The sequence below is a fragment of the Callithrix jacchus genome, chromosome 4 (genome assembly GCF_049354715.1).
Source record: "Callithrix jacchus isolate 240 chromosome 4, calJac240_pri, whole genome shotgun sequence".
In the NCBI taxonomy this organism is placed as follows: domain Eukaryota; kingdom Metazoa; phylum Chordata; class Mammalia; order Primates; family Cebidae; genus Callithrix; species Callithrix jacchus.
Genome location: NC_133505.1, coordinates 38,421,342 through 38,448,300, shown reverse-complemented (window position 1 = coordinate 38,448,300; position 26,959 = coordinate 38,421,342). Strand labels below are relative to the sequence as shown.

Here is a 26,959-nt window from a genome sequence, read left to right as displayed (position 1 = left end):
AGGAACAACACGGGTTTGAACTGAGCAGGTCCACTTATGCATAGATTTTTTTCCATATAGTGAAAATTGTTTTGGAGATTTGCAATAACTTGAAAAAACTCACAGACAAACCAAGTAGCCTAGAAATATCAGAAAAATTAAGAAAAAGGTATGCCATAAATGCATGAAATATATGTAGATGCTAGTTTATAATTTACTATCATAAACATATACAAATCAGTGATAAAAAGTTAAAATTTATCAAATCTTATAAACACAAACGCAGACCATATGTGTTTCCATTCCCAGTCAACAGAAATGTAAACAAAAGCAGTAAAGATGCAGTGTTAAATCATAACTACATAAAATTAACTGTAGTACATACTGTACTACTGTAATAATTTTGTAGCCACCTCTTACTGCTGTTTCAGTGCGCATAAGTGTATCCACTTAAAATGCCACATGAGCAGTTTGTCTCTCTAGTAAAATTCGTATTACAGTAAAAAGTGATCTCCTGTTCTTACATATTTTTCATCATGTTTAGGGCAACACCATAAATCTTGAATAACATTATGGGACCCACATGAGTTGCCACCAGTAATGCTGGAAGTGCTCCCAAGAAGCAGAGAAAAGTCATAATGAAGGAGTGTATTTTCTTTCTGGGTCCACAAGGAGGTGTAGTTTCAGGGGCAAGAACTACCTAATGCCCCTCTCTCCTCTATCCATCCAGGAGACTTAACCGTTTTTGTTTTAAACTTTCAGGGGGAAAAAGACCAAAGATCAATCACTCCAGTGGAAGTTTAGAGGAACTCTTTTCATTGGCCAGGGGGCTTGGAAAAGGTGGGAATTCCTCCCAGGTTAAAAGTCCCTGTCTCCCTCATCAGGGCGGATTTCCCCCTCTGGGGTCCCCTTCCACAATCCTCGTGAAAGCTGCATTTCCTCTCCTGGATTCCATACTTGGGTCCCTTCCACACTCTTCGTGGAAGCCTTTTTCTCTGCCTAAATAAATCACTTTCTGCAAAAACTTTTTGGGGTCCGGTATTTACTTTACAAGCTGTGCCCGGCGTGGTCCCCTCTCCCATTCTCAGGTGAGTGAAAGACCAAAAGCCTGGAAAAAAGTCCTCTCAGGGGAGCTAAGCCCTCCCCTGCACCCCAAAACCTGCAAACATTTTGACGAGTCAGCAATGAGAGGGGTACACAGGAAAAAAAAAAAACCTTCAAACTGTAAGTAAAACCGTTCCCATTCCGTCTGTCTCTTTAAAAACACCAAAGTAGCGGCGCCAAGCCTCGGGGGCAAAACCCAGCCTGTCTTTAAGCGGCGAGGGCCAGGTTTAAATAAAGGCGCAGTTTTTCCTCCAAACTCTCTACTGGCTTTCTGCTCCTCTGGGCCAAAAACCTGCAGGAGGCAAGGCAGGCAAACACTGTCTGCAGTTACCTGGTGTCCCCGGCCGTGTGTTCTTGCAGTAAACTAAACCTGCCGGGCAAAAAGGGCAAACACTCTCCCCGGGTCTTTCCCTCCTTGCCGTTTGGGAACTGAAACTGGAAAACCGTGGCTCAGCCCCGGGGATGGGCCCAGGCACGTGCTGCGGCCACTGTCACCGGCGCTGCAGGCTGGAAAAAAACAGCAGGGGCCGGGGGCGGTGGCTCACGCCTGTAATCCCAGCACTTTGGGAGGCCAAGGCGCGTGGATCATGAGGTCAAGAGATCGAGACCATCCTGGCCAACATGGTGAAACCCGGTCTCTACTAAAATACAAAAATTAGCTGGGCGTGGTGGTGCACACCTGTTAGTCCCAGCTACTCTGGAGGCCGAGGCAGGGGAATTGCTTGAACCCGGAGGAAGAGGTTGCAGTAAGCCGAGATTGCGCCACTGCACTCCAGCCTGGCGCTTGGCGAAAGAGCAAGACTTGTCTTAAAAAAAAAAAAAAAAAAAAGCAGGGAGGGGGCAAGGTATAGCCCAAGCCTGCACGGAGCCAAAAGGCACGGTGGCCTGTACAACAGCCCGGCTAGCCTCGCCGGCGTTCCCTAGTCAAAACAGCAGTAAGAAAGGGGTCCAGGGTGCGCACATGGTCCTGGCATCACGGCAACCACGGCAAAACAGGCCGCAAGGGGCGGGGCACGCCTTCTCCTCTGGCACATAGCAGTGTAAAAAGGCTGTCCTGGGCCTTCGCCTGCCAGCCGTGGGTCCCTGTGTGCCTGTGTGGGCGGGGCTGAAAAGGCAGCGACTAGGGAAGTAGCCCAAATGCGCAGGCAGTTCTGGCAAGGTCAACATGGCAAACCAAAAGCGGCGGGGGGGCGGGGGCAGCAGGGGTCATGGTACTCAAAACTCACAGCCGGCCCAGCAGCGGTTGCAAACAAAAGCCGTCTGTGTAACCCGTGCCCAATTTTTAAAATCACAGCGGCAAACAGTTTTTTTTCTCTCGGCAGGATGGCGGAAAAAAAAAAAAAAACAAACAACCAGCCGTGGCCTAATCAGGCCAGCCATACCATCTCACGGTGCAGCATTCTCATTCAAATAAGGCTTAAAAAAGCTTTCTGCCTTCCCTTCCTGCAGGTGGCCAAGATGGTAAAGGAGTTAAGGTGCAGAACTGGCAGCTCTAAGGTTACTGGTACAAATCCCTGGTAAAGACAATCTTAAATTGGGGGAATCTTAAAAAAAATTCGAAAACTGAAGGCTATGGGACCTTGTGTTTTGTGTATAATTTGTCTTGCTTGAGATTGGCTCTTGCTCTAGGCAAAACTTTTCCATCTAAAAAAGTATAATTAAACCAGAACTATACTTTTGGCTAGAGCCCAGAAGTTCAAGGATGTAGTGCACTATGATCACAGCTGTGAACAGTCACTGCGCTCCAGCCTGGGCAACACGGCAAGACCTTATCTTTACAGTAATAGTAATAAGAATAATACAATTCTTCTTCCTGCCTCAGGCTAAAGCTACTTTCTCATTTGAACCCAAAGGGCAGAAATGCCTACTGAGGGCTCTATCAGAGAAAAGAAATGAGTTCTTCCCTCACAATCCATGATCCAATTTTTGGTTGTAGAGTTCAGCTGAGCATTAAAAGTAACACTAAAAACACCATCAATACATAGATTACTGATTGTCATATATGTGTACATGTATATATGTGTGTCTGAATGCATATATATATAGTGTACATATACACATACACACACATATATAGTGGTAAACATATACGCACACACACACACACATATATATAGTGGTAAACATATATATATGTTTATGTTATGTAAACATACATATGTTTACATATATATATATATGTATGTTTACCACTACCGAAAAGAGGCAGATGGATTCTTCCATTTCATAGATGAAAAGCTGAGCCCCTGAGAACTCTGAGGCTTGGTCTGTGTTCACTGAATGTCAGCCGTGAGAATTAGGAGTCACCTAGCCTCCTGCAGAGCCCATCTAGGCATGAGCCACACCAGTGGAGACACCTCAATAGCTTGAAGAGCAACTGAGATCCAGGAACATCCACACTTGTAGAGGGGCCATATCCAGTGGAATACAACTGAGGGATGTACAAAGGGTAGAGGAGAGTCTAGCTATTTTCTTCAGCTGGGGGTGGCAGATGAGTGGGTCAGTCAGCTACCTATGAGGTGTATTATGTTCCTAGGACTGTCTTTCATTCCTCTGCTGAGAACTCCGTCCTGCACAGGCAAACACTATATATTCACTGGTAAGTAGGATCCTTTTTAGAAACGCAAACATAACTTCCCTTATATTAAAGCCAAACATTGTCCCTCCCAGTAAGTCATCTTATTTGGATAATCTCCTAACTTCCCCTGAAGTTAGCCCAGAGTTGCATCTGAGCATTTGGATCCAAGACAGAAAGTTCTTTTGGGGTTTGGACCTGGCTGATCTTGGACCATGTGCTGAAATGAGGCTTTCTACTTGCAGAAGAGAAAGGGTGAGCTATGAATAGGAGATGAAATCCTCAGGGGAAAAGACAGATGGGCAGATTCCCAAGCAAGCTTGGAATATATTTTTCAGCCACTTTTTTATTGTGATAAAATACACATAAACACAACATTTATCATTGTAATCATTTAAGTGTACAATGCAGTAACATTTAGTAGATTCACAATGTTATGTAGCCATCATCACTATCAAGTTCTAGAGCATTTTTATCACCCTGGAAGGAAACTCTGTACCCGTTAAGCAGTCACCTTCCACTCTCCCCTGCCACCAGCCCCTGGCACCATTTACCCAGTTTCTGTCTCTGTAGATTTGCTTCTTCTGAATATTTTATGCAAATGGAATCACACAATATATGGCCTTTTGTGACTGGCTTCTTTCATTTGACATGTTTTTAAGGTTCTTCCAAGTTGTAGCATGTATCAGTACATCATTCCTTGTATGGTCAAATAGTATTCCATTGCAGAATAGATTACATGTTGTTTATCCATTCATCAGTTGATGAGCATTTTCTTTTACATTACATAGAGACAACAAAAGAGGAGTTACAAAACACCTCACCAAAAATACTTGCTTTTCTATTTACCTATGAAATTACTTTTAGCTGTGTACTTTTTTGCTTCATATGGATTCAAGTTACTCTCTAATGCCCTTTTATTTCAGCCGGAAGCACTCCTTTTAGCATTACTTGGAGAATAGGTTTACCAGAGACAAATGCCATTAGGTTTTATTTGCCTGTGAATCTCTGAATTTCTCCATTATTTCTGAAGGAGAGTTTTGCCAGATATTCCACTGTCAGTTGACAGGTTTTTTTTTCTTAATGAACTTTAAGTTTGTCCTGCCAATGTCTTCTGAACTCATGGTTTCTGAAGAACACTTGGCTGTTAATCTCATGGAGGATCCTTGTACTCGAGAAGCTCCTTCTCTTGCTGTTTTCAAGATGCTCTGTTTGTCTTTGACTTTTCACAGTTTGATTATAATGTCTCTCAGTGTGGACATCTTTGAATTTATGCTACTTTAAAAGTCTGGGTGTGTTGGATACTGAGGTTCCTGTTTGAAATAAAATGTTGAAGGTTTGGGGCCATTATTTCTTCAAATACTCTTTCTCCCCTCTTCTTTCCTCTCCCTTCTGGGAACTCCCGAAATGCATATGTGTGATGTTGTCTCTCAGATCTCTTCTGTTTATTTTTCTTCATACTTTTCCATTCTGCTTTTCAAATGGGACAATTTCAATTGACCTATGTTTGCATTTACTGCCTCTGCATTCTGCATACCGAAATCTGCCCTTGAAGCCCTCCAGTGAATTTTCTATTTTGCTTCCAATACATTTCAGTTTCAGAATTTCCATTTGGCTCCTTTCCACAATTTTTACCTCTGTATTGATTTTCACCATTTAGTGAAATGTAGTTCTCCTGATTTTCTGTAGTTATTTGTCCATGGTTTCCTTCAGCTCTTTGACTGTGTTTAAGACAGTTGATTTAAAGTCTGTCTAGTAAGTCAGTCCAGCGCTTGGCCTTCTTCAGGAACAATTTCTGTCCATTGCTTTTCCGGTGATGAGGTCATTCTTTCATACATGCATAACTCATGATTTTTCTAGTTAAAATCCAGACATTTTCAATATTATAATGTGGTAACTCTGAAAATTACATTTTCTAAACTATTTTTGTATAGACTGTATTCTTTATTATTATTATTGTTGTGTGTGGTCACTGAAGTCTCTATTTGGTTAGCTTAGTGGTCCTCTCGTGTTTTGACAGAGATTTCCTTAATGTCTTGAACCATAAAGAGAAAACATTCCAGTCATTTCATCCAGGGTCTGAGGATGCTGGGATCATGCCTTCAACAGTTAATTAGGCAGTTTACAACTCTGCCTTTGCCTTTACTTCCTGCTTGTTGGCATCAGCTAGAGATGTGAACAAGGGACCTTCTCAGGTCCCTTGTGAGCTTGTGCCCCTCACTAGTCATGTACAAGGCTATCTAGGTTCCCAGAAATATGGAAGCTTTCCCAAACCCTACTTCCCCAGAGCATCTCACTCCCAGCGTTCTCTTCCAGTCTTTTCTGCATGTCTGTTGCCGTCCTCAATTGATATTTCTTGCCCTAGCGGTAGCTGCTGACTCACTAGCTTTTACAAGTTTTTGTTTCTGTTTGTTTGTTTGTTTTAATCAAATGCTCTCTGCCTTGGCTGACTCTCTGTCCTGAGACAGATCAAAGTAGGGGGAAAATGCAAGCCATTTCTTTTCATCCTTCAGGGAGTTGCCCAAAAGGACAAAAAAAAAAAATATTCTTTGAGAGCAAGATCTACTCAGATCCATCTGGCATCAGGAACCCACACTGGGAACCCCGCCTGCTGTCGTCAAGACCACTGCTGACCGGAAGAGAAAGAAATGGGCCAAGGGTAAGTTGTGATCCCACTAAGCTCTGCTACTGAGTCCCAGTTGTTTTTTCTGCATTCACTTGGTGGCTATAAACTTTAAAATTTTTCAGAATTTCAATACACGTGATTGTTTGTCAACCCAATGAGAATATCTTCTGGTGCCATCCAGGAATCTGTGTTTTAACAGATCTTCTCAAGATTGTGTGTGTGTGTGTGCGCGCGCGCACGCATGTGTGTGTGCTGATGTTTCACAAGCACATTGTCTCTTGTGTCATCCCTCTTTTTGGGGGCTGGGCTCCTGGAATTTCCCATGCCACCATGTTCTCTGATGTCACTCCCCTCAGCTGCTTTTGAACTGTGCTTATGCAGCACAAGTCCTGGCCCATTAATTGTCTCCAGGAAACCCTTTTACTTGGTAAACACTTATCAAACCCCTACCTTATCCTGTGTACTGTACTCCATGGACTGGATTCTCAGAAAAAGAAATCAGACTTCCTCAGACCTCATGGATGGCACACTCTAGGTAGGGATGAGAAGATGGATGAGGAAGTGATAACACAGCATAGTAAGTGCTTTATGTTATTTTTTCACTTTAACTCTACATTATTATTCTATAACGACAATATTGATTTACATGTACCTATTATTAGCCATCCATCTTTCTCTTTCTTTCTCTGTCTTTCTTTTTTCTCTTTCTTTCTCTCTCTCTTCTCTCTTTTTTCTTCTATTTCTTTCTTTCCCTTCCTTCCTTTTTTCCTTCCTTCTTTGTTTCTTTCCTCCCTTCCTTTTTTTTCTTTCTTCCTTTCTTATATTTTTTATGACCTAAATATTTTTAGAGTAGGAATTTTGCAAATAAATCAAGCATCCTATTAATATTGTAATGTCCTTATTTTGCTCTTCTTCTTGAAAGATGGATTTGCCAGCCACAAATATCTGCTTTGACATTGCTCTTCCCTGAGCTCTTCAGTGATGCTCTCCTCTGGTTGCCGTGGGTGATGAGGAGAAGTCAGCTGCATTCTAACGCAGTTGTTTTTCAGATAATCTGTGGCTACCTTTAAGTTCACCATTTGTCTTTAGCATCTGACACTCCAGGGCGGTATGAGCAGATGTTGTTCTCTTTCACTCACAGGGTTATGCACACATTTGCTTAATCTTTAATTATAATCTCTTTATGGAGTGCCTCCTTCCATTTACTCTCTTTTCATCTTCTAAAAGTTTAACTAGTGCTAAACCTTATTCGACCACCATATTTACTGTGAAACCCAGACGAATAACCTCACAAATACATCCAAACCCTAAGCCTTGGAACTTTGAAATATGTTACGTTACAGAACAAAAGGGACTTACAGATATGATTAAAGGTTTAGACTTTGTGATGGGGAGATTACTTTGGATTATCTTGGCAGGCCAGATCTGATCACAACTTCTTTTTTATTTTAATTTTTATTATAAGTCCTGGGGTACATGTGTAGAATATGCAGGTTTGTTACATAGACAAATGTGTGCCACTTTGTGCAGGGACTCCATGAGCAAGCCCTGTGGGGCTGAGTGTCATCAATCATCAAGCCATCTCACCCACCTGATTACAGGGAGCCCCACCCCCTTAAAGACCCACTGGTAGATAAATACACCCCTAAAGATATGGTGGCATCCACACACAACCACTATCTTCTCACACTCTGCCTATAGCAAGAGGTCTATGTGTGCCTCTCTCCTCCACCTCCCAGTTTTGCAACTCCATTTCCCTCAAGTTCGTGGCTGGCCAGCCAAGCCATGAGCCACTGCCCATGACTCATTCATTCATGCAATACTGGGGCATCATTTCACATCCTCCGCCTTCCGTGGGCTTGTTTGGGTTTTGATACCTAGGTTTCCGGCCCAAAAGCCATTACAAAAGCTGTCCTGGTGTCAGCTCCCAAGCCTACTACTGTTGTTGTAGATTCTCCTCTTTATATGTATTTATTTCCTGGAATTAAAGAAAATTGCATTAATTTTTTTCAATGCAGCATTTCCAAGGGTGTGCAATAGGAGCGATTCTTCTTATAGTAGATAGAATTGCTTCAAAATTTCAGACATGTATATTTGAGTGAAGGACAGCATGCATGGAGAAAAGGGGACAATGCACAAGTGGGCAGTGTATTTTCACAAAGTGAACACTCGGGCAAACAACACCCACACCCAAGCACAGCAATCACAGACTCCCAGAAACACCTTTGGGTCCTACTCAGTCATAAACCACCCTCTCCCACCCTAGAGTAGCCACTCTTGATTTCTAACACACATTAGTTCTGCCAGTTCTAGTTGAATGGCACTAGACTGTCACCATCATGCCCCTGGGTCTCATCATTTCGCTGTGTGTGTTCGTAGCCTATTCACTGCCATGGCTGTCCAATGCTCCACTTTATAAATAGCTCACACTTCTTGTCCCTTCACTGTTGATAGATAATTGTGTTGTATCCAGATTTTACAAATCATGCTGCTATGAATAACATTTTCATATATTTAGGCACACACATACACACATTTCTATTGGTTTATAACTAGTAGTGCAATTGATGGGCCACAGGTGAGTAAATGCTTGGATTAGTCTCTCAAACAAACAGTAGAGGAGGGTAAATCTCTTTAGAAATGATTCAAATAGTAAATGAGGAAGGAATGAGAGACTGAGACTATAACAACTCTTTTGCAACACATAATGAATTAACAGATTTAGCCATCAAACAGCAATGGCAATTAATAACACAATAAAAGAAAAAACTAATGTGAGGCTCTTCCTGTTGATGGAAGAACACAATCCAGTGCCATCAAACAAGTCCAAGTGAAAAAGAAATCAAGCCGAAGCTAAGCGAACCTCCAAAGCCAATTACCAATTTAGAGGCAATACAGGTAATAGAAATACATATTCAACTATGCCTTGGGGGCAATCAGCAAAATGCACACTATGGGAAGCTCTACCACACAATATACGTTTCAAGGAAAATCTATAGAATAAAAGAGAACAAAGTATATTTCTAAAGGTAAAATTAAATTATAATTTTGGATGAGAAATTATAAAATCGAACAAAGAAGAGATGATTGTAAAAGTCAGGACATGTTTTTATTTGGGAGAGCAAAGAGTTTGTTGCTGAACTGGGGCAAATGATGGGACTTCTGCTTTGCCCTGCAAACGTCTATCCCTTGTGGTTAATGGGTGTTTGCTTTTTATTAAAGGACACAAATTTTAGAAAGTTTTCTTTTTCCTTTTGGAGTCCTATATTTTATTTTATGACACAAAGGCTAATGAAAAAATAATTTAGAGATTATGGTTACTGCTCTGCACAAAGCCTCCTCCCCATCCTCCTCTCTGGACACTGAGCACCCAGAACACCCAGCAGCCCCAGGACCCCCAGCAGGGGTGACCTCACTTCTAGGAGTGCGTGCAGCTCACATCACCAGAGGCAATACGCAGGTCTACTCCTTGACTCCTGGAAGAACCTGATAGGACACAGCTGAGGGGAAGCCTTCCCCGCCTTCTGCAGGCTCTTGGCCATCAGTGTAGAGAGAGCGGGTCCTCACCTCTCCACAGGCGCCTTCATGGCCAGAGCCTCCTCTCTGCATGGAAAGAAAGGCTTGGCTCTTCCCCTGAACACGGTGACATGGATCTCGCCAAAGGTGGAGATGACACCATTCCTCCCTCAGCAACCTCACGCTCTTTTTGCTTTACGGGAAAGTTGACCCAGGCTGATGTCCAGTGAAGAAATCCCAGGTGTATAGAAAGAAGTGGATCTCAGGGCTGTGCCTGATCTGCAAAAGGAAGCTCGTGGACCACCAGGTGGCGCTGCTGCGCTGCTCCTGCTCCCAGGAGGTGGATGCCCAGGATGAGATTTGAGGTGAAGAGAGAGATGTCATCGCTCATCCTCCAGGTTCCAAGTAAAAACCTTCCATTCCAGCCCATCTCGATCTCCCTGAATCCTTAATGCTAATGAGGAACGTCTCCTTCTCACCTCCCTGGACTGGGATTTTAACACTGAAAAATTGATGTGATTTCTAGTTTTAGCATGTCCTGGTTTATTGTGCTACCAGTAAAATAAAAGAAAAATACACCTCGAATAAATAATAAATAAAATAACCCATCGTGAGCAAAGGTTTACAATGTATTTTTTGAGTCCATATCTCACTCTGTAACCTGGGCTGGAGTCCAGTAGTGTAATCATAGCTCACTGCAGCCTTAAATTTATGAACTCAAGGGATCTTCCACCTCAGCCTCCCCAATACCTGAGAATACAAGTGCCCACCACCACGCCCAGATAAGTTTACTTATTCTTAATTTTTTTTAGAGATGAGGGTCTCATTATGTTGTCTAAGCTGGTCTCCAACTTCTGATCTCAATCAATCCTCTTGCCTTAGCCTCCTGAGTTGCTGGGATTACAGGTGTGAGCTGTCATGCTTGTAATGTACTGACACCATCATGGTTTCCTTCTCCAAGTGTGGACACAGCAGCAGACACCCCTTGTCTCTTGGGTCAGGACACTGGGTAGAGTGGAATAGCAAGGCAACACAGTTACTGCAGAAAGCGCCCATGTGGAAGAGGTCCAGCAGGGAGGGCCAGCTGTCCCAGGGCCACCATATTTAGGGATAACTCCTCTTTCTGGCCAGGACTGTTCTTTGATGACTTTTGTATTCACAGTAGTTCTGAAATCATAGGATGATGAGACTTAAGACTGGCTATGATTTTTTTTCAGACCATCTCTGAGATTTGTTGATCTATTTTTTGTGTCTCAATTTCCTTCAGAACTTAACTCATTCTTAACATTTCACAGTCCACTTCAGTTAATAATGTACTAGTACCCATTAAATACAGATATCTTACAACCATTTATCCTCTATAAAATGTCCATCTTTTATGATATATATTATATGTAATATACTCTATATAGATTATAAGTCCCACAAGAAAAAACTTTTTCTTATCTTTAAACAGATCTATGTATATAAAGTAAGAGTAAATGGAAGGAGCAAGAAAGACTTTTGCACTTAGCTCAATATTTACCATTTTTGATCATCTTTATCTTTTCTGATAATTTTATTTTCCACCTGGTTTCATTTGCCTCTAGTCTGAAGAATTTTCTTTACCAATGATACTGTGCAGATCTGCTGGTGACAAATTCTCTTAATTTTCTTTTACCTGAAATATCTCCTTATTTTGCCTGTCCTTGAATGATATCTGTGCTGGATATAGAATTCTTAGTTGACCCTTTTTTCTTCCAGAAATTTAAATATGTGACTCTACTTTTTTTGTTTGTTTGTTTCTATGGTTTTTAATAAGAAGTCATTGGTCAGGACAAGAGGAACAGAGAAACCAAAACTGGGAAAATAACGTGGTAGACCTGAAACTTATCATACCAATAATGACAAAAACCTACATGAATAAACAGTCCAATGAAGGGTAGAGATTGTGTGAATTGGTTTTAAAAAACACACACACACTGAACCCAACCATATGCTCTTTCCAGACATGCACTTTTTTTTAAATTTAACTTTTATTTTTAGTTAAGGGGTATATGTGCAGGTTTGTTATATAGGTAAAATTCTGTCATTGGGTTTTGTTGTACAGATTATTTCTGTACCCAGTAGTACCCACCCAAGTATTAAACCTTAGTACACATTAGCTCTTTTTCCTCATTCTCTCCCTCCTCCCACCCTCCACCCTCAAGTAGACCCTAGTGTGTGTTGTTCCCCTCTACATGTCCATGTGTTCTCATCATTTAGCTCCCACTCATAAGTGAAAACATGTGGTATTTGGTTCTCTGTTCCTGCATTAGTTTGCTAAGGAGAATGGCCTCCAACTTTATCCATGTTCCTGCAAAGGACATGAGCTCATTCTGTTTTGGCTGCATTGTATTCCATGGTGTACATGTGCCACATTTTCTTTATCCAGTGTACCATCGAAGGACATTTAGGTTGATTGCAAGTCTTTGCCATTGTAAATAGTGCTGCAATGAACATATACATACATGTAAGACAGGAGTTTTATTTTTATATTTAATTTCTTTTATTTTACTTTACATTCCAGGATACATGTGCAGAATGTGCAGGTTTGTTACATATGTATAGTCCGCCATGGTGGTTTGCTGCACCTACTGACCCATCCTCTAAGTTCCCTCCCCTCATTCCTCACTCCCCAGCAGGCCCTGGTGTGTGTGCTTCCCCTCCCTGTGTCCATGTGTTCCCTTTGTTTAGCTCCCTCTTAGGAGTGAGAACATGTGGTGTTTGGTTTTCTGTTCCTGTGTTAGTTTGCTGAGGATAATGGTTTCCAGCTTTATCTGTGTTCCTACGAAGGACATAAACTCATTCCTTTTTATGGCTGTGTATTATTTTATGGTGTATATGTACTACATTTTCTTTATCCAATCTATCATTGATGTTTTCCATGTCTTTGCCATTGGAAATAATGCTACAATAAACATATGTGTGCATGTGTCTTTATAGCACAATGATTTATATTCCTTTGGGTATATATCCAGTAATAGGATTGTTGGGTCAAATAGCATTTCTGGCTCTAGATCTTTGAGGAATGGCCACACCATCCTCCATAATGGTTGAACCAGTTTACATTCCCAACAACTACAAAAGTGTCCCTATTTCTCCAGAGCCTTGCCAGCATCTATTGTTTCTTGACTTTTTGATAACTGCCATTCTGACTGGCAAGAGATGGTGTCTCATTATGGCTTTGATTTGCATTTATCTAATGATTAGTGATATTGAGCTTCTTTTCCATACATTTCTTGGCCACTTAAATGTCTTCTTCTCAGAAGTGTTTGTTCATATCCTTTGCCCACTTTTGAAGGGGCTTTTTTTCCTTGTAAATTTGTTTAAGTTCCTTGTAAACAAACATGTGAGCTCTCATCATTCTTGTTTTAACACCTAACAGGCATCCTAACCAGTGCAACATGGTAAGAAAATGAAATAAAAGACAAATAGAAGCACTGGGCATGATAGCTCCTGCCTGTAATCCATGCATTTTGGGAGGTTGAGGTGGGAGAATCACTTGAGTTCAGGAGTCTGAGACCAGCCTGATAGTGAGACCTCATCTCTACCAAATAAAAATAATTGTTAAAGAAAAAGATCAAAAGATAGAAAAGGAAGAAATGAAATCTTCCCTTGTCACCAGGCTCATTGCATATGCACAAAACACTAGGGATTTCTGAAAAAGCCTCTGGAATTAATCACTGAATTTGCAAAATAGTTCATAAAATACCTGTGATGTCACTGAGATGAACATGAAGAGACAGCAAACAATACTAGTCATCAAAGAAGTGAAAGTAAAAACCACAATCAGAAACCACCACACATCACCTGGAATAGGTAAAGTTAAAAAGACATATGATAAATCTAAATGCTTGCAAGAATATGGAAAAAATAGAAATGTCTGATATTTCTAAAAGGAATGCAAAAAATGTGGCAGCCAATTTGTAAAGCAGTTTGGCAATTTCTTATACAGCTGCCCATCTATTACCACATGACCCAGCAATCCCACAAATATGTATTTATCCAAAAGAAATAAAAATGTAAGGCCACACTTGGAAGAGTTATTTATAGTGGCTTCATTAATAAAAAACCCCAACTGGAGTAATCCACATGTCTATCAATTGGAGAATAGAGAAACCAGAGAATAAACTGGGATTCCAGCAATACTTGGCAGTTGCTCAGCAACAAAAATGAATGAATGGCATCATCTCAAACATTGTTATGCTGAGAGAGCAAACAAAGGACTACATGAAATATGATTACATGTCCATGAAATTCTAGAAATTACACTACTGCAGTGACAGAAAGCAGAGCAGTGGCTGAGTGAAGGAAAGGGGTGAGGGTGGGAAGCAAGGATTAAATTTTTTAGGGAAAAGAAACTGATCTCTACAGTGTCACAATTCAGGCGTTACTGGGCAGTAGGAATTGAGGGAAGAGGAGGGTGTGAGGGGTGAGAGGGGCAGAGAGAAGGGCTGGGGAAGCAGGAGGTGAGGAAAAGGAGCAGGGGAAAGGACTCTAAAGCCATGGAGGAGCTAGTAGGGGGTTCTTTGCATCTGGTGTTTCTCTACTGGGCAATGTGGTAGCTACATGACTATAAATAGTTTTTTTTTATTACACAAAAATGCCCTAATAAGCCAAAAAAAAAAAAAAAAAGGAGAAAAGGAGGCAAAAATATTTTTAGATCATCAAAACCATAAAATGTATTTCCTAGGGGTCCTGTACTACATGTAATTTTAAAGGAAGTTCTTCAGGCTGAAGGGAAATGATACTAGATGGTGACCCAGATACACAGAAAGGAACAATTAACAACACAAATGATGTACACACACATATATCACATACACACTCATTTTCTTCATTTCCTGAAGACATATGGCTGCTTGTCTACAACAAAAAGTATTACACTGTATCGCTGAGTGTTTGATGTAATATACACAACAATAATAGCATAATGATAGGTTAAATGAAACTACACTGTTACATGTGTCGTTTATTTTGTGTAATATACACACAATAATAGCATAAGGATAGGTTAAATAAAACTACACTGTTACACGTGTCGTTTAATATTACCTGAACTTCACTGTGAAAAGTCAAGGAATCAGGTTTCAGTTCTTACAACAATAAAAAATTAGTGTAAATATACAGCTAAAAGCCACTGGGAGCATTTAAACCATAAATTAAAAAATGTTTACTTGACACTCAAGAAAGTAGCAAAGGAGGAACAGAACTAAAAGATATGAGACAAATTGAAACCATATAGCAAAATGGTAGACCAAAATTCAATCATTGTAAATGAAGAAATGACACGACCTGAGTCACATTGGCAGGACTGCTGAACACTGTGGGGAAAATAGACACGGCAGGAAGTGAGGGACAGTGTTAGTGCCGCAATTCAGGAGTGACAGGGTGGTGGGGACTAAGGGGAAGGGAGGGTGTGAGGGATGACAGGGGCAGAGAGAAGGGATGGAGAAGTAGGAGGTGAGGAAAAGGAACGGGGAATTGTAAAGCAGTGGAAGAGCCTAGCAGGGGGTTCTTTGCATTCGTTTTTAATACATTTTGTGGGACTGCCTAAAAACTAATGATCTCCTCATGATTAAAAAAAAAAAAAGGTTACAAAAGTACCAAGTGTTCAAGTAAAATACCCACTCTGCTTAGATGCTCATAGTTCACGAAAGCAGGCAGTGCTTGAGCGCTGGTGAAGAGCACTAGGACTGCATGGAGCACTCGCAACTCTGAGTGATGACTACAGGCTCCCGGTTCAATACACAGTAACAAACCTGCTTCTTTGTATTCAGGAGGTGTTCTGGACTCACACAGGGAAACTCCCACTAGGGAATGAAAATAATTTTAAATGCAGAAACCAGAGTCACAGATCCATAGCTTGGGAAAGTAAAACTTAGGAGCTTTGAGAGTTTAACTGTGATGATGTTTTGACCCAGGTCTTTGACAGATTGGAATCCTAATCATTCAGGGATTACAATATTGTGTTACCTACCGTATTAATAAAAAGGAAACTGGTCTCTATGAGAGTCTCTATCTGCTGCCTTCAGACAAAACTTCACCAGGTTTAAAGAGAAAACCCCTGTCTCTACACCTCCATGCCCAGGGCGAGCTCACTCTCTGGCATCAAGTTCCCTGTGGTGAGTTTCCTTGTACAAGAGTCCAAGTGGAGAGGTAAGGAGTGGGAGGCAGGGAGTCCAGTTCAGGGACGGAGATTCTAGGAGGAGAAATGAAGGGGAAGGGCCTGGGCGCAGCCTGGGGGTCTCTCCCTGGTTTCCACAGACAGATTCTTGGCCAGGACTCAGGCAGACAGTGTGACAAAGAAGCTTGTGTAGAAGAATAGGGATCAGGACAAAGTCCTAGTTCTTGGTCGTGGCTCTCAGGGTCTCAGGCACCAGGTCGTTTCTGCATTGGGGAGGCGCAGCTTTGGGGAATCCCTAGTCCTCTGAGTCACTTCTCACAGTCTGAGTCGGGTCCTTCTTCCTGGATACTCATGACGCGGACCCAGTTCCAACTTCCATTGGGTGTCGGGTTTCTAGAGAAGCCAATCAGCGTCGCCGCGGTCCTGGTTCTAAAATCCCGATTCGCCCTCCCCAGTTGCCTAGGATGGCGGTCCTGGCGCCCCGAACTCTCCTCCTGCTGCTCTTAGGGGCCCTGGCCCAGACCAAGACCTGGGCAGGTGAGTGAGGCGTCGAGAGGGAAACAGCCTCTGCGGGGAGGAGCGAGGGGCCCGCCGGGCGGAGGAGCAGGACTCGGGAAGCCGCGCAGGGAGGAGGATCTGGGGGTCTCAGCCCCTCCTTGCCCCCAGGCTCCCACTTCATGAGGTATTTCCACATTGCTGTGTCCCGGCCTGGCCGTGGGGAGCCCCGGTACCTAGAAGTCGGCTACGTGGACGACACGCAGTTCGTGCGGTTTGACAGCGACGCCGCGAGACCGAGGATGGAGCCGCGGGCGCCGTGGGTGGAGCAGGAGGGGCCGGAGTATTGGGAAGAGGAGACACAGAGAGCCAAGGATGTGGCACAGACTTTCCGAGTGAACCTGCAGACCCTGCGCGGCTACTACAACCAGAGCGGGGCCGGTGAGTGACCGCCGCCCGGAGCGCAGGTCACGACTCCTCCCCATTCCCCACGGACAGCCCGGGTCCCTCGGAGTCTCCAGGTCCGAGATCCACCCCGGGGCTGCCGGACCCGCCCAGACCCTGGACGCGGGAGAGCCCCGGGCGCCTTTACTCGGTTTCATTTTCAGTTTACACCAAAGTCCCCAAGGGTTGGTCGGGGCGGGGGTGGGGCTCGGTGGGCGGGGGTGGGGCTGACCGAGGGGGCGGGGCCAGGGTCTCACACCCTCCAGTTGATGTACCGCTGCTACCTGGGGCCCGACTGGAGCCTCCTCCGTGGGTATCTCCAGTTCGCCTACGACGCCAAGGATTATATCTCCCTGAACCATGACCTGAGCTCCTGGACCGCCGCGGACACAGCGGCTCAGATCACGCAGCGCAAGTGGGAGGCGGCCAATGTGGCGGAGGAGTGGAGAGCCTACATGGAGGGCACGTGCCTGGAGTGGCTCCGCAGACACCTGAAGAACGGGAAGGAGACGCTGCAGCGTGCGGGTACTAGGGACAGTAGGAAGCCTTCCCCATCTTCTATAGATCTCTCGGGATGACCTTCCAGTAGGAGGGGAGGAAAATGGGATCAGCGCTAGAATATACCCCTCCCTTGAATGGAGAATGGCATGAGTTTTCCTGAGTTTCCTCTCAAGGCCCCCTCTGCTCTCTAGGACAATTTAGGGATGACGTCTCTGAGGAAATGGACGGGATGACGGTTCCTGGAATACTTATGAGGGGTCCCCCCTGACCCCTGCAGCCGCCTTGGGCGCTGTGACTTTTTGTCTCAGGCCTTGTTCTCTGCCTCACACTCAATGTGTTTATTTAAAATTTTGATTCCAACTTTTCTGAGTCCTTCCACCTCCACTCGGGTCAGGACCAGAAGTCGCTGTTCCCCTCTTCTCAGAGACTAGAACTTTGCAAGACATGGAAGATTATCCCAGGTGCCTGTGTCCAGGCTGGTATCTGGGTTCTGTGCTCCCTCCTCACCCCAGGTGTCCTGTCCATTCTCAGGATGATCACACGGGTATTGCCATGATGTCCCATGAGAGATGAAAAGTGCCTGAATTTTCTGACTCTTCCCATCAGATCCCCCAAAGACACATGTGACCCACCACCCCATCTCTGACCATGAGGCCATCCTGAGGTGCTGGGCCATGGGCTTCTACGCTGCGGAGATCACGCTGACCTGGCAGCGGGATGGGGAGGACCAGACCCAGGACATGGAGCTTGTGGAGACCAGGCCAGCAGGGGATGGAAACTTCCAGAAGTGGGCGGCTGTGGTGGTGCCTTCTGGAGAAGAGCAGAGATATATGTGCCATGTGCAGCATGAGGGGCTGCTGGAGCCCCTCACCCTGAGATGGGGTAAGGAGGGGGATGGGGGTCATGTCTCTTTTCAGGGAAAGAAGGAGCTTTTCTTGAGCCCTTCAGCAGGGTCAGGGCTGAGGCCTGGGGTCAGAGCCCCTCACCTTCCCCTCCTTTCCCAGAGCCGTCTTCCCAGCTCACCATTTCTATCGTGGGCATCGTTGCTGGCCTGGTTGTCCTAGGAGCTGTGGTCATTGGAGCGATGGTCACTGCTGTGATGTGGAGGAAGAAGAGCTCAGGTAGGGAGGGCATGAAGCGGGGTCTGGGTTTTCTTGTCCCACTGGGGGTTTCAAGTCCCAGGTAGAAGTGTTCCCTTCCTCATTACTGGAAAGCACCATCCACACATGGGCCGACCTAGCCTGGGGACCTGTATACCAGTACTTATTCTTTGTGAAGCACGTGTGACAATGAAGGACAGATGTATCACCTTGATGATTGTGGTGTTGGAGATCTGATCCTGGCATTCACAAGTCAAGGGAAGGTTCCTGCTAAGGAGGGCAGTTGGTCCAGGACCAATATCTGTTTCCCTGGTGTTTCCTGTTCCTGCCCTGGGTTTGTAGTCATAGTTCTGGAAACTTCTCTTGAGTCCCAGACTAGGAGGTTCCTCTAAGATCTCATGGCCCTGCCTCCTCCCTGTCCCCTCACAGAACATTTTCTTCCCACAGGTGGAGAAAGAGGAAGCTACTCTCAGGCTGTGTGTAAGTGGTGGGGGCGGGAGTGTGGAGGAACTCACCCACCCCATAATCCCTCCTGGCCCACATCTCCCATGGACTCTGACCAGGTCCTGTTTTTGTTCTACCCCAGGCAGTGACAGTACCCAGGGCTCTGATGTGTCTCTCATGGCTTGTAAAGGGGAGACCCTGAGAGGCCCAAAGTGGCTGGGGGGTGGGGCAGAAGGGAAAGGACTAGGTTATGGGGATTCTTTGATTGGGACATTTCCAGGGTCTGGTGGGCTGTTCAGAGTGTCATCACTTACCATGACTGACCTGAATTTGTTCATGACTATTGTTTTCTGTAGCCTGAGACAGCTGCCTTGTGTGGGACTGAGACGCAGGATTTCTTCACGCCTCCGCTTTGTGACTTCAAGAGCCTCTGGCATCTCATTCTGCAAAGGTTTCTGAATGTGTCTGAGTCCCTGTTAACATAATATAAGGATGTGGAGAGACAGCCCACCCCATGTCCACCGTGACCGCTGTCCCCACACTGACCTGTGTTCCCTCCCCAGTCATCTTTCCTGTTCCAAGAGGTGGGGTTGGGTGTCTCCAACTCTGTCTCAGCTTCATGGTGCAGACTGAGCTGCAACCTCTTACTTCCCTACTGAAAATAAGAATCTGAATATAAATTTGTTTTCTCAAATATTAAGCTGATGGATTAATTAAATACACCAATTCCTAGAATTTGAGAGAGGAAATAAAGACCGGAGAACCTTCCAGGGTCCGCATGTTTGGTATGCTGAGTCTGTTGCAGGTGGGGATGGAGAAGGCTGTGAGGAGCTGAGTGTGAGTGGGTTCTGTGCCCAGTTGCTGCCGAGTCCATCATGGGATTTATGTGGTCAGTCCTCAGCTGGGTCAGCTTCACTGCTCCATTGTCCTTGTTCCTTTGCTGGAAACTTGTCCAGCGAAAGCTGTGACCACAGAGGCTGTCACTTCTCCCAGGGCGGCCCCTGCACACAGGAGTCTCTGGGTTTCTGGCCCAAATTTTCAGACCCATTCAGCTCCTGGCCTCCTTCTAGGGCTCCTCTTCTGCTCTGCTCTCCTGCCCTATCTCCTTGCCCTGGTTCCAGTGATCTTGGTGCTGGCTCCAATCCCAACTCATGAATCTAAAGCAGAGTCTAATTTAGATTCATATTTGTTTGTAAACTTGGGTCCATAGTCAAGAATTGTACTTTCCTGAAGGGAGAAACCTGGTTGTGTGCTGCAGTGTGCGGGGGGTGGGGGGTGAGGGGTGGGTGCATTTTAAGATAGACTCACAGCATTTGCCAATGGATTGTATCTGTGGTGTGAGAAAGAATAATCAAGGACACTCATAGTTCTAAAATGAGTGAGTAGAAGGAAGGGTGGAGCTGCTGTCAGTGGAGATGGGGAGACTGTGGCAGGAGCATACTGAGGAGGGGGCCTCCCAGGCACTCAGTGGAAATGTCTACTAGGAATGCAGGTGAGGGAGCTGGGGTGGCAGTTGGACAAACAACTCCAGAGTTTAGTGGAAAGGACTGGGCTGGAGAAATAGACTTAGGAGGTCACACCATATGAATGATACTTAAAACCTCAAGCATGGATGAGGGCACCAAGGAAGTGATTGACTGAAAAGAATGAATGCAGGGAGTAAACCCTGGACCTTCAGTTCTAAGGGATCTGATCAGATCATACCCAGAGCAGACTACACAGTTCTGACCCCACACCTAGAGGACGCTTAGACAAGGACCTCCCATGTGCACAGGAATCACCTGGACGTGGTGCTGAGATCCAGGAAGTCTGGAGTCAAGCAAGAGACTCTGGATTATGACAAGGCCGGAGCTCCTGCTGCTGGTTTCCAGATCACACCTGGAATAGAAAGAACACGTGGATCCCACATGTCTGAACATCAGCCTCCTCACCTGTAGTGCTTGTCATGTATGTGATTCCTTGGTCTTTTGCATACTAATACTCTGAGACAGGCATTCTGAGAAGCCGCCTGAGTATTTTCTAAGCCCCCCACCAGCAATCCTATTAGTTAGATTGGGAACCACTGAGATCAGAGACCACAGAATGGTGGGTAGATGAGGTGAGTTTTCAAACCTGTTTAAAAGAGGATTTTTCTCACAGAAAGAAAAGGCAGGATGTATATCATCAACTATGAGAGTTGATATTCCCTGTTGACCTCTCCACCATGGGGCAGAAGCCAGGTAGACAATTCAGGATGTGGCTCTCACACAAAGAACACCTCTGAATGCTGCTCTCTGACACTGCTCCACATAGTGATTTCTCACTCACTTCTTGGAGCAAACTATGGAAACCAAATTTTTCTAATTTATACATGAAGCAGTATATCTGGTATTGGGGGCTAATTTTGTTGTTGTGAAGGCCACAGAACAAGGCTGGAAACTACACAGCAAGGAACAGAATCCACAGCCCACCCTGGATCAGGTCCCTCCTAGGAACAATGCCCCTGCTGCTGAGCACAGACGCCACCGCTCACACCTCTGACACCCTGGTGTTGGACACTGGACCCTGAGGCTAGGACAGATGTTGCTGCTGAACCTGGATGGAAACTGGACATCACTACTGCCACCCAGCCACCTTTACTAAAATGAATTCTGCACAGTCCCTGCCTCTCTGTGTCACCTCATTCTGGCTCAGATTATGGCAGTAAATAAATAAAGAAATTATTTAGGCAGATAGTGAGGGTATGGAAGTCCTCAGTAAGGTTTTCCTTTTAATGAAACACAGCCTCCAAATCATTTTCTTTTCTAACAGATTGCAGACTATAAAATTACTACATCTAGCAAGAGAGATAGATTCCAATACAATAATAGCGGAGACTTCAGACTTCAATATCCAAACCTCAGCATTAGACAGATCATCTATACAGAAAATCAGGAAAGAAACATTGGATTTAAACTGACCAAATAAAGCTAACAGATATTTACAGAGCATTCTATCTAACACTACATTCTTTTCACGAAAACATGGAACATTTTTCTGGGAGAGAGCCTATGTTAAGCCACAAAACAAGTTTCAATAAATTTCCAAAAATTAAAATCATATCAAATATCTTCTCTGGCCACAGTGGAAAAAAACTAAAAATATACACCAAGAGAAACTTTGGCAGCTGGACAAATATATAGAAATTAAACAACATGCTCCTGAATAATCATTGAGTCAACAGAGAAATTAAGATGGAAATCAAAAAGTTTCTTGAAACAAATGAAAATGGAAACAGAACATATCAAAACCTGTGGGATACAGCTAAACAGGGCTAAATGGGAAGTTTATACCAATAAATGCCTACCTTAGAAAAGCAGAAACATTACAAATTAACAATGTAACAATGAACCCCAAGGAACTTGAAAAGCAACAACCACCACATCAAAATTAGCAGAAAAAATAATAAAGATCAGAGCAGAACTAAATACTTTTAAAAACCACGTTAATGATCAACAAAGTAAAAACTTTGTTCTTTGAAAAGATAAGCAAAAGCGATAAACCACTAGCTAGATAAACCAAGAAAAAGAGAAGACTCAAAGATCATCAGAAAAGAGAAACATTACAACTGATACCAAAAAGATGTGAATGATCATCAGAGCCTATTATGAACAATTCTGTACTGACAGACTGGAAAACCTGGAGGAAACGGATACATTCCTGGTGACAACCTACCAAGATTAAATTAGGAAGAATAGAAAACCGGAAGCCCTAACATACATGAACCATTCTCTCATGGGCCAGTGGGCCCCTGACCCACCCTGCGATTATTTCCTCAGCGCTAGTTTGCGTAATTGAAATAGACCTACTCAGCATCAAGCAGAATCTGCAGATCAGTTCCTTATTTTAACTTTCATTTTCAGTTCAGGGGCACAAGGACAGGCTGTTTATATGTAAAGTTGTGGGAGTTTTTTTCACAGATTATTTAATCACTCAGGTTTTAAGCCTAGTACCCATTTGTTATTTTTCCTGATCTTCTCCCTCCTCCCACTTTCCATCTTCTGAAAGGCCCCGGTGTGTGCTGTTCCCCTCTATTTTCCAATATTGTTTCCCTCTATTTTCCCCTCTAAATTCTCATCCTTTAGCTCCCACTTGTAAGTGAGAACATGCATTAGTTTGCTAAGGATAATGGCCTCAATCTCCATTCATGTCCCTGCAAAGGACATGATCTCGTTCCTTTTGCTGTCTGCAGAGTATTCTACAGTATATATGTACCGCATTGTCTTTATCCAATCTATCACTGAAGGGCATTTAAGTTGATTCTATGTCTTTGCTATTGTGAATAGTGCTGCAATAAAAATATGTGTGGGCGTGTGCCCTTATAATAGAATGATTTATCTTTCTTTGGGTATAATGGTATTTCTGTCTTTAGATCTTTCAGAAATCACCACACTGTCTTCCACTATGGCTGGCCTAATTTGCACTCCCAACAACAGTTTCTAAGCGTTCCTTTTTCTCCACAACCTTGGCAGCTTCTGTTATTTTTTGAGTTTTTAATAATAGCCATTCTGTCTGGTGTAAGATGGCATCTCATTGTGGTTTTGATTTGCATTTCTCTAATGATCAGTGATGCTGAGCTTTTTTTTCATATGTTTGTTGGCTGCATGTATGTCTTTTTTTTGAAAAGTGTTTGTTAATATGCTTTGCCTACTTTTTAATGTAGTTTTTTTATCGTAAATTTGTTTAAGTTTCTTAAAAATGCTAGATATTAGACCTATGTCAGATGCATAGTTTGCAAAAAAAAAATTCCCCCATTCTGTAGGCTGTCTGTTTATTCTGTTGATAATTTCTTGCACTGTGCAAAACCTCTTTAATTGAATTAGATCCCCTTTGTCAATTTTTCCTTTTGTTTCACTTGCTTTTGGTGTCTTTGTCAAAAAATTGTTGCTCATGCCTGTGTCCTGAGTGGTGTTGCCTAGATTGTCTTCCAAGGTTTTTATAGTTTTTGGTTTTACATTTAAGTCTTTAATCCATCTTGAAGTGATTTTTGTATATGGTATAAGGAAGGAGTTCAATTTTAATCTTCTGCCTATGGCTAGCCAGTTATCCCAGCACCATTTATAAAGGGAATCCTTTCCCCATTGCTTGTTTTTGTCAGGTTTGTCAAAGATTATAGTTGTAGGTGTGTGGTGTTATTTCTGGGTTCTCTATTCTGTTCCATTAAAACACTGTCTGTTTCTGTACCAGTATCATGCTGTTTTCCTTACTGCAGCTCTGAAGTATAGTTAAAATCAAGTACCATGATAACTCCAGCTTTGGTCCTATTGCCTAGAATTGGTTTGGCGATTTGGGCTCTTTTTTGGTTCCATGTGAATTTTTAAATAATTTTTTCTAGTTTTGTGAAGAATGTCAATGGTAGTTTGATAGGAATAGCATTGAATCTAAACATTGCTTTGGGCAGTATGGCCATTTTCATGATATTGATTTTTCCTATCCATAAGCATAGGAAACTTTTCCATTTGTTTGAACAGTGGTTTGTAGTTCTCCTTGTAGAGATCTTTTACTGCTACAGGTTAGCTGAATTCCTAGGTATTTTATTGTTTTTGTGGCAATTGTGAATGGGAGTTCATTCCTGATTTGGCTCTTGGCTTACCTGTTGTTGACATGTAGAAATGCTAGTAATTTTTGCACGTTGATTTTGTATCCTGAGACTTTGCTGCTGTTGTTTATTAGCTTAAGAACCCTTTGAGCTGAGCCTGTGGGTTTTTCTAGATGTAGAATTATGTCAGTTGCAAACAGGAATAGTTTGACTTCTTCTCTTTTTATTTGAATAGTCTTTATTTATTTCACTTGCCTAAACTTCCAATACTATATTAAATGCGAGTAGTGAGAGAAGGCATTCTTGTCTTGTGTCAATTTTCAAGGGGAATGCTTCTAGCTTTTCCCGTTCAGTATGATGTTGGCTATGGGTTTGTCATAAATGGCTTTTACTATTTTGAGGTATGTTCTTTCAATGCCTAGTTTATTGAGAGTTTTTTAAAAATATGAATATATGTTGAATTTTATCAAAAGGCCTTTTTGCATCTACTGAAATAATCATGTGGTATTGGTTTTTTGTTCTGTTTATGTGATGAATCACATTTATTGATTTGCATCCATTCAACCAAACTTGTATCCTAGGGATGAAGCCTATTTAATTGTGATGGGTAAGATTTCTGATGTGCTGTTCGATTCGGTTTGCCAGTATTTTGTTCAAGATTTTTGTATCACTGTTCATCAAGAATATTGGCCTGATGTTTTCTTTTTTGTTGTTGTTGTATCTCCACCATATTTTGATATCGGGATGATCTACCTTATAGAATGAGTTAGGGAGGAGTTTCAGTAGAAATGGTACCATCTCTTCTTTGTACATCTAATAGAATTCATCTGTCAATCATCTGGTCCTGGGCTTTTTTGTGGTTTGGTAGGCTGTTTATTACTGCCTCAAGTTCAGAACTCATTATTTGTTCAGAGATTCAGTTTCTTCTTGGTTCAGTCTTCGGGGTGGTATATGTGTCCATGAATTTATCCATTTCTTCTAGATTTTCTAGTTTATGTGCATAGTGGAGTTCATAATATGTTCTGGTAGTTGCTTGTATTTCTATGGGGTCAGTGGTAATGTTCCTCTTACTGTTTCTAATTGTGTTTATTTGAATTTTCTTTCTTTACTTCATTATTAGTGTATCTAGTGGTCTATATATTTTACTAATTTTTTTAAACCTCCCCACTTCACTGAACTTTTGAATGGTGTTTTGTGTCTTTCTGTCTCCTTTGGGAGATAATATCTTTGTTAATTTTTTTGGTTATTTCTTGTACTCTGCTAGCTTTGGGATATGTTTGCTCTCCTTTCTCAAGTTCTCTTAGTTGTGATTTTAGGTTGTTGAATTGAGATTTTTCTAACTTTTTGATGTAGGCATTTAAGGCTATAAATTTCCCTCTTAACACTGCCTTAGCTGTTTCCTAGAGATTCTGGCACATTGAATCTCTGTTCTCATTAATTTGAAAACACTTTATTATCTATCCAAAAGTAATTCAAGAACAGGTTATTCAATCTCTCTGTAATTATATGGCTTGAGTGAATTTCTTTTTCTTGATTTTGATTGCACTGTGGTCTGAGATATTGTTTGTTATTATTTCAGTTCTTTTGCATTTGCTGAGGAGTGTTTTACTCCTGATTGTGTAATATATTTTAGAGTAAGTGCCATGTGGCAATGAGAAAAATGTATATTCTGTTGTTTTGGGATGGAGAGTTCTATAGATATCTATCAGTTCCATTTGATCAAGGGCTGAGTTCAGGTCCTGAATATCTTTGTTAATTTTCTGTCTTGATGATCTGTCTAACATTGTCAGTGGGATACTAAAATCTCCTATTATTGTGTGAGATTCTAAGTCTCTTTGAAGGTCTCTAAGAACCTGCCTTATGAATCTGGATGCTCCTGTATGGATGCATATATATTTAGGATAGTTAGATCTCCTTGTTGAATGGAACCCTTTAACGTTATGTAACGCCCTTTGTCTTTTCTGATGTTTGTTGGTTTAAAGTCTGTTTTGTCAGAAACTAGGATTGTAACCCCAACTTTTTTCTGCTTTCCATTTGCTTGATAAATTTTCCTCCATCCTTTTATTTTGAGCCTCTGTGTCTTATTGCATGTGAGATGGGTGTATTGAAGACAGCATACTGATAAGTCTTGGTTCTTTATCCAGCTTGCCACTCTGTGTCTTTTAAGTAGGGCATTAAGACATTTGCTTTAAAGGTTAGTACTGATATGTATGGATTTGATCCTGTCATCATGATGTTAGCTGGTTACTTTGCAGATTTGCTTACATGGTTGCTTTATTGTGTCACTAGTCTGTGTACTTCAGTGTGTTTTTTGTTGTGGCTGGTAACTGTCTTTCCTTTCCATATTTAGTACTTCCTTCAGGAGTTCTTGTAATGCAAGACTGGTGGTAATGAATTCCCATGGCATTTGCTTGTCTGAAAAGAATCTTATTTCTTTTTTTTTTTTTTTTTTTTTTGCTTATAAAGCTTA

At 42.7% G+C, this 26,959-nt stretch overlaps 2 protein-coding genes across 4 annotated transcripts in view; both read left to right on the top strand.

Moving 5' to 3' along the window:
- Positions 1–10,411, top strand: part of LOC144582098 (serine/threonine-protein kinase MARK2-like) — a 123,148-nt gene extending 112,737 nt beyond the window's left edge. Inside the window, exon 11 of the transcript XR_013533991.1 lies at positions 6,172–10,411. The gene's annotated coding sequence lies outside the window, so the exon portion shown is untranslated. The remainder of the gene's footprint in view (positions 1–6,171) is intronic.
- A 5,990-nt stretch (positions 10,412–16,401) lies between these two features.
- LOC144582099 (saoe class I histocompatibility antigen, A alpha chain-like) overlaps positions 16,402–26,959 on the top strand; it is a 29,437-nt gene continuing 18,879 nt past the window's right edge. Inside the window, exons 1-8 of one of the 3 annotated variants that reach the window (XM_078368769.1) lie at positions 16,402–16,485; positions 16,615–16,884; positions 17,137–17,412; positions 17,995–18,270; positions 18,393–18,509; positions 18,936–18,968; positions 19,075–19,144; positions 19,295–19,383. In XM_078368769.1, coding sequence (XP_078224895.1) covers positions 16,413–16,485; positions 16,615–16,884; positions 17,137–17,412; positions 17,995–18,270; positions 18,393–18,509; positions 18,936–18,968; positions 19,075–19,144; positions 19,295–19,383 — 1,204 coding nt within the window. In that variant the 5' untranslated portion in view covers positions 16,402–16,412. Of the gene's footprint in view, positions 16,486–16,614; positions 16,885–17,136; positions 17,413–17,994; positions 18,271–18,392; positions 18,510–18,935; positions 19,203–19,288; positions 19,703–26,959 lie in introns of those variants that run through there. The other 2 variants (XM_078368768.1, XM_078368767.1) reach the window with 2 other exon arrangements.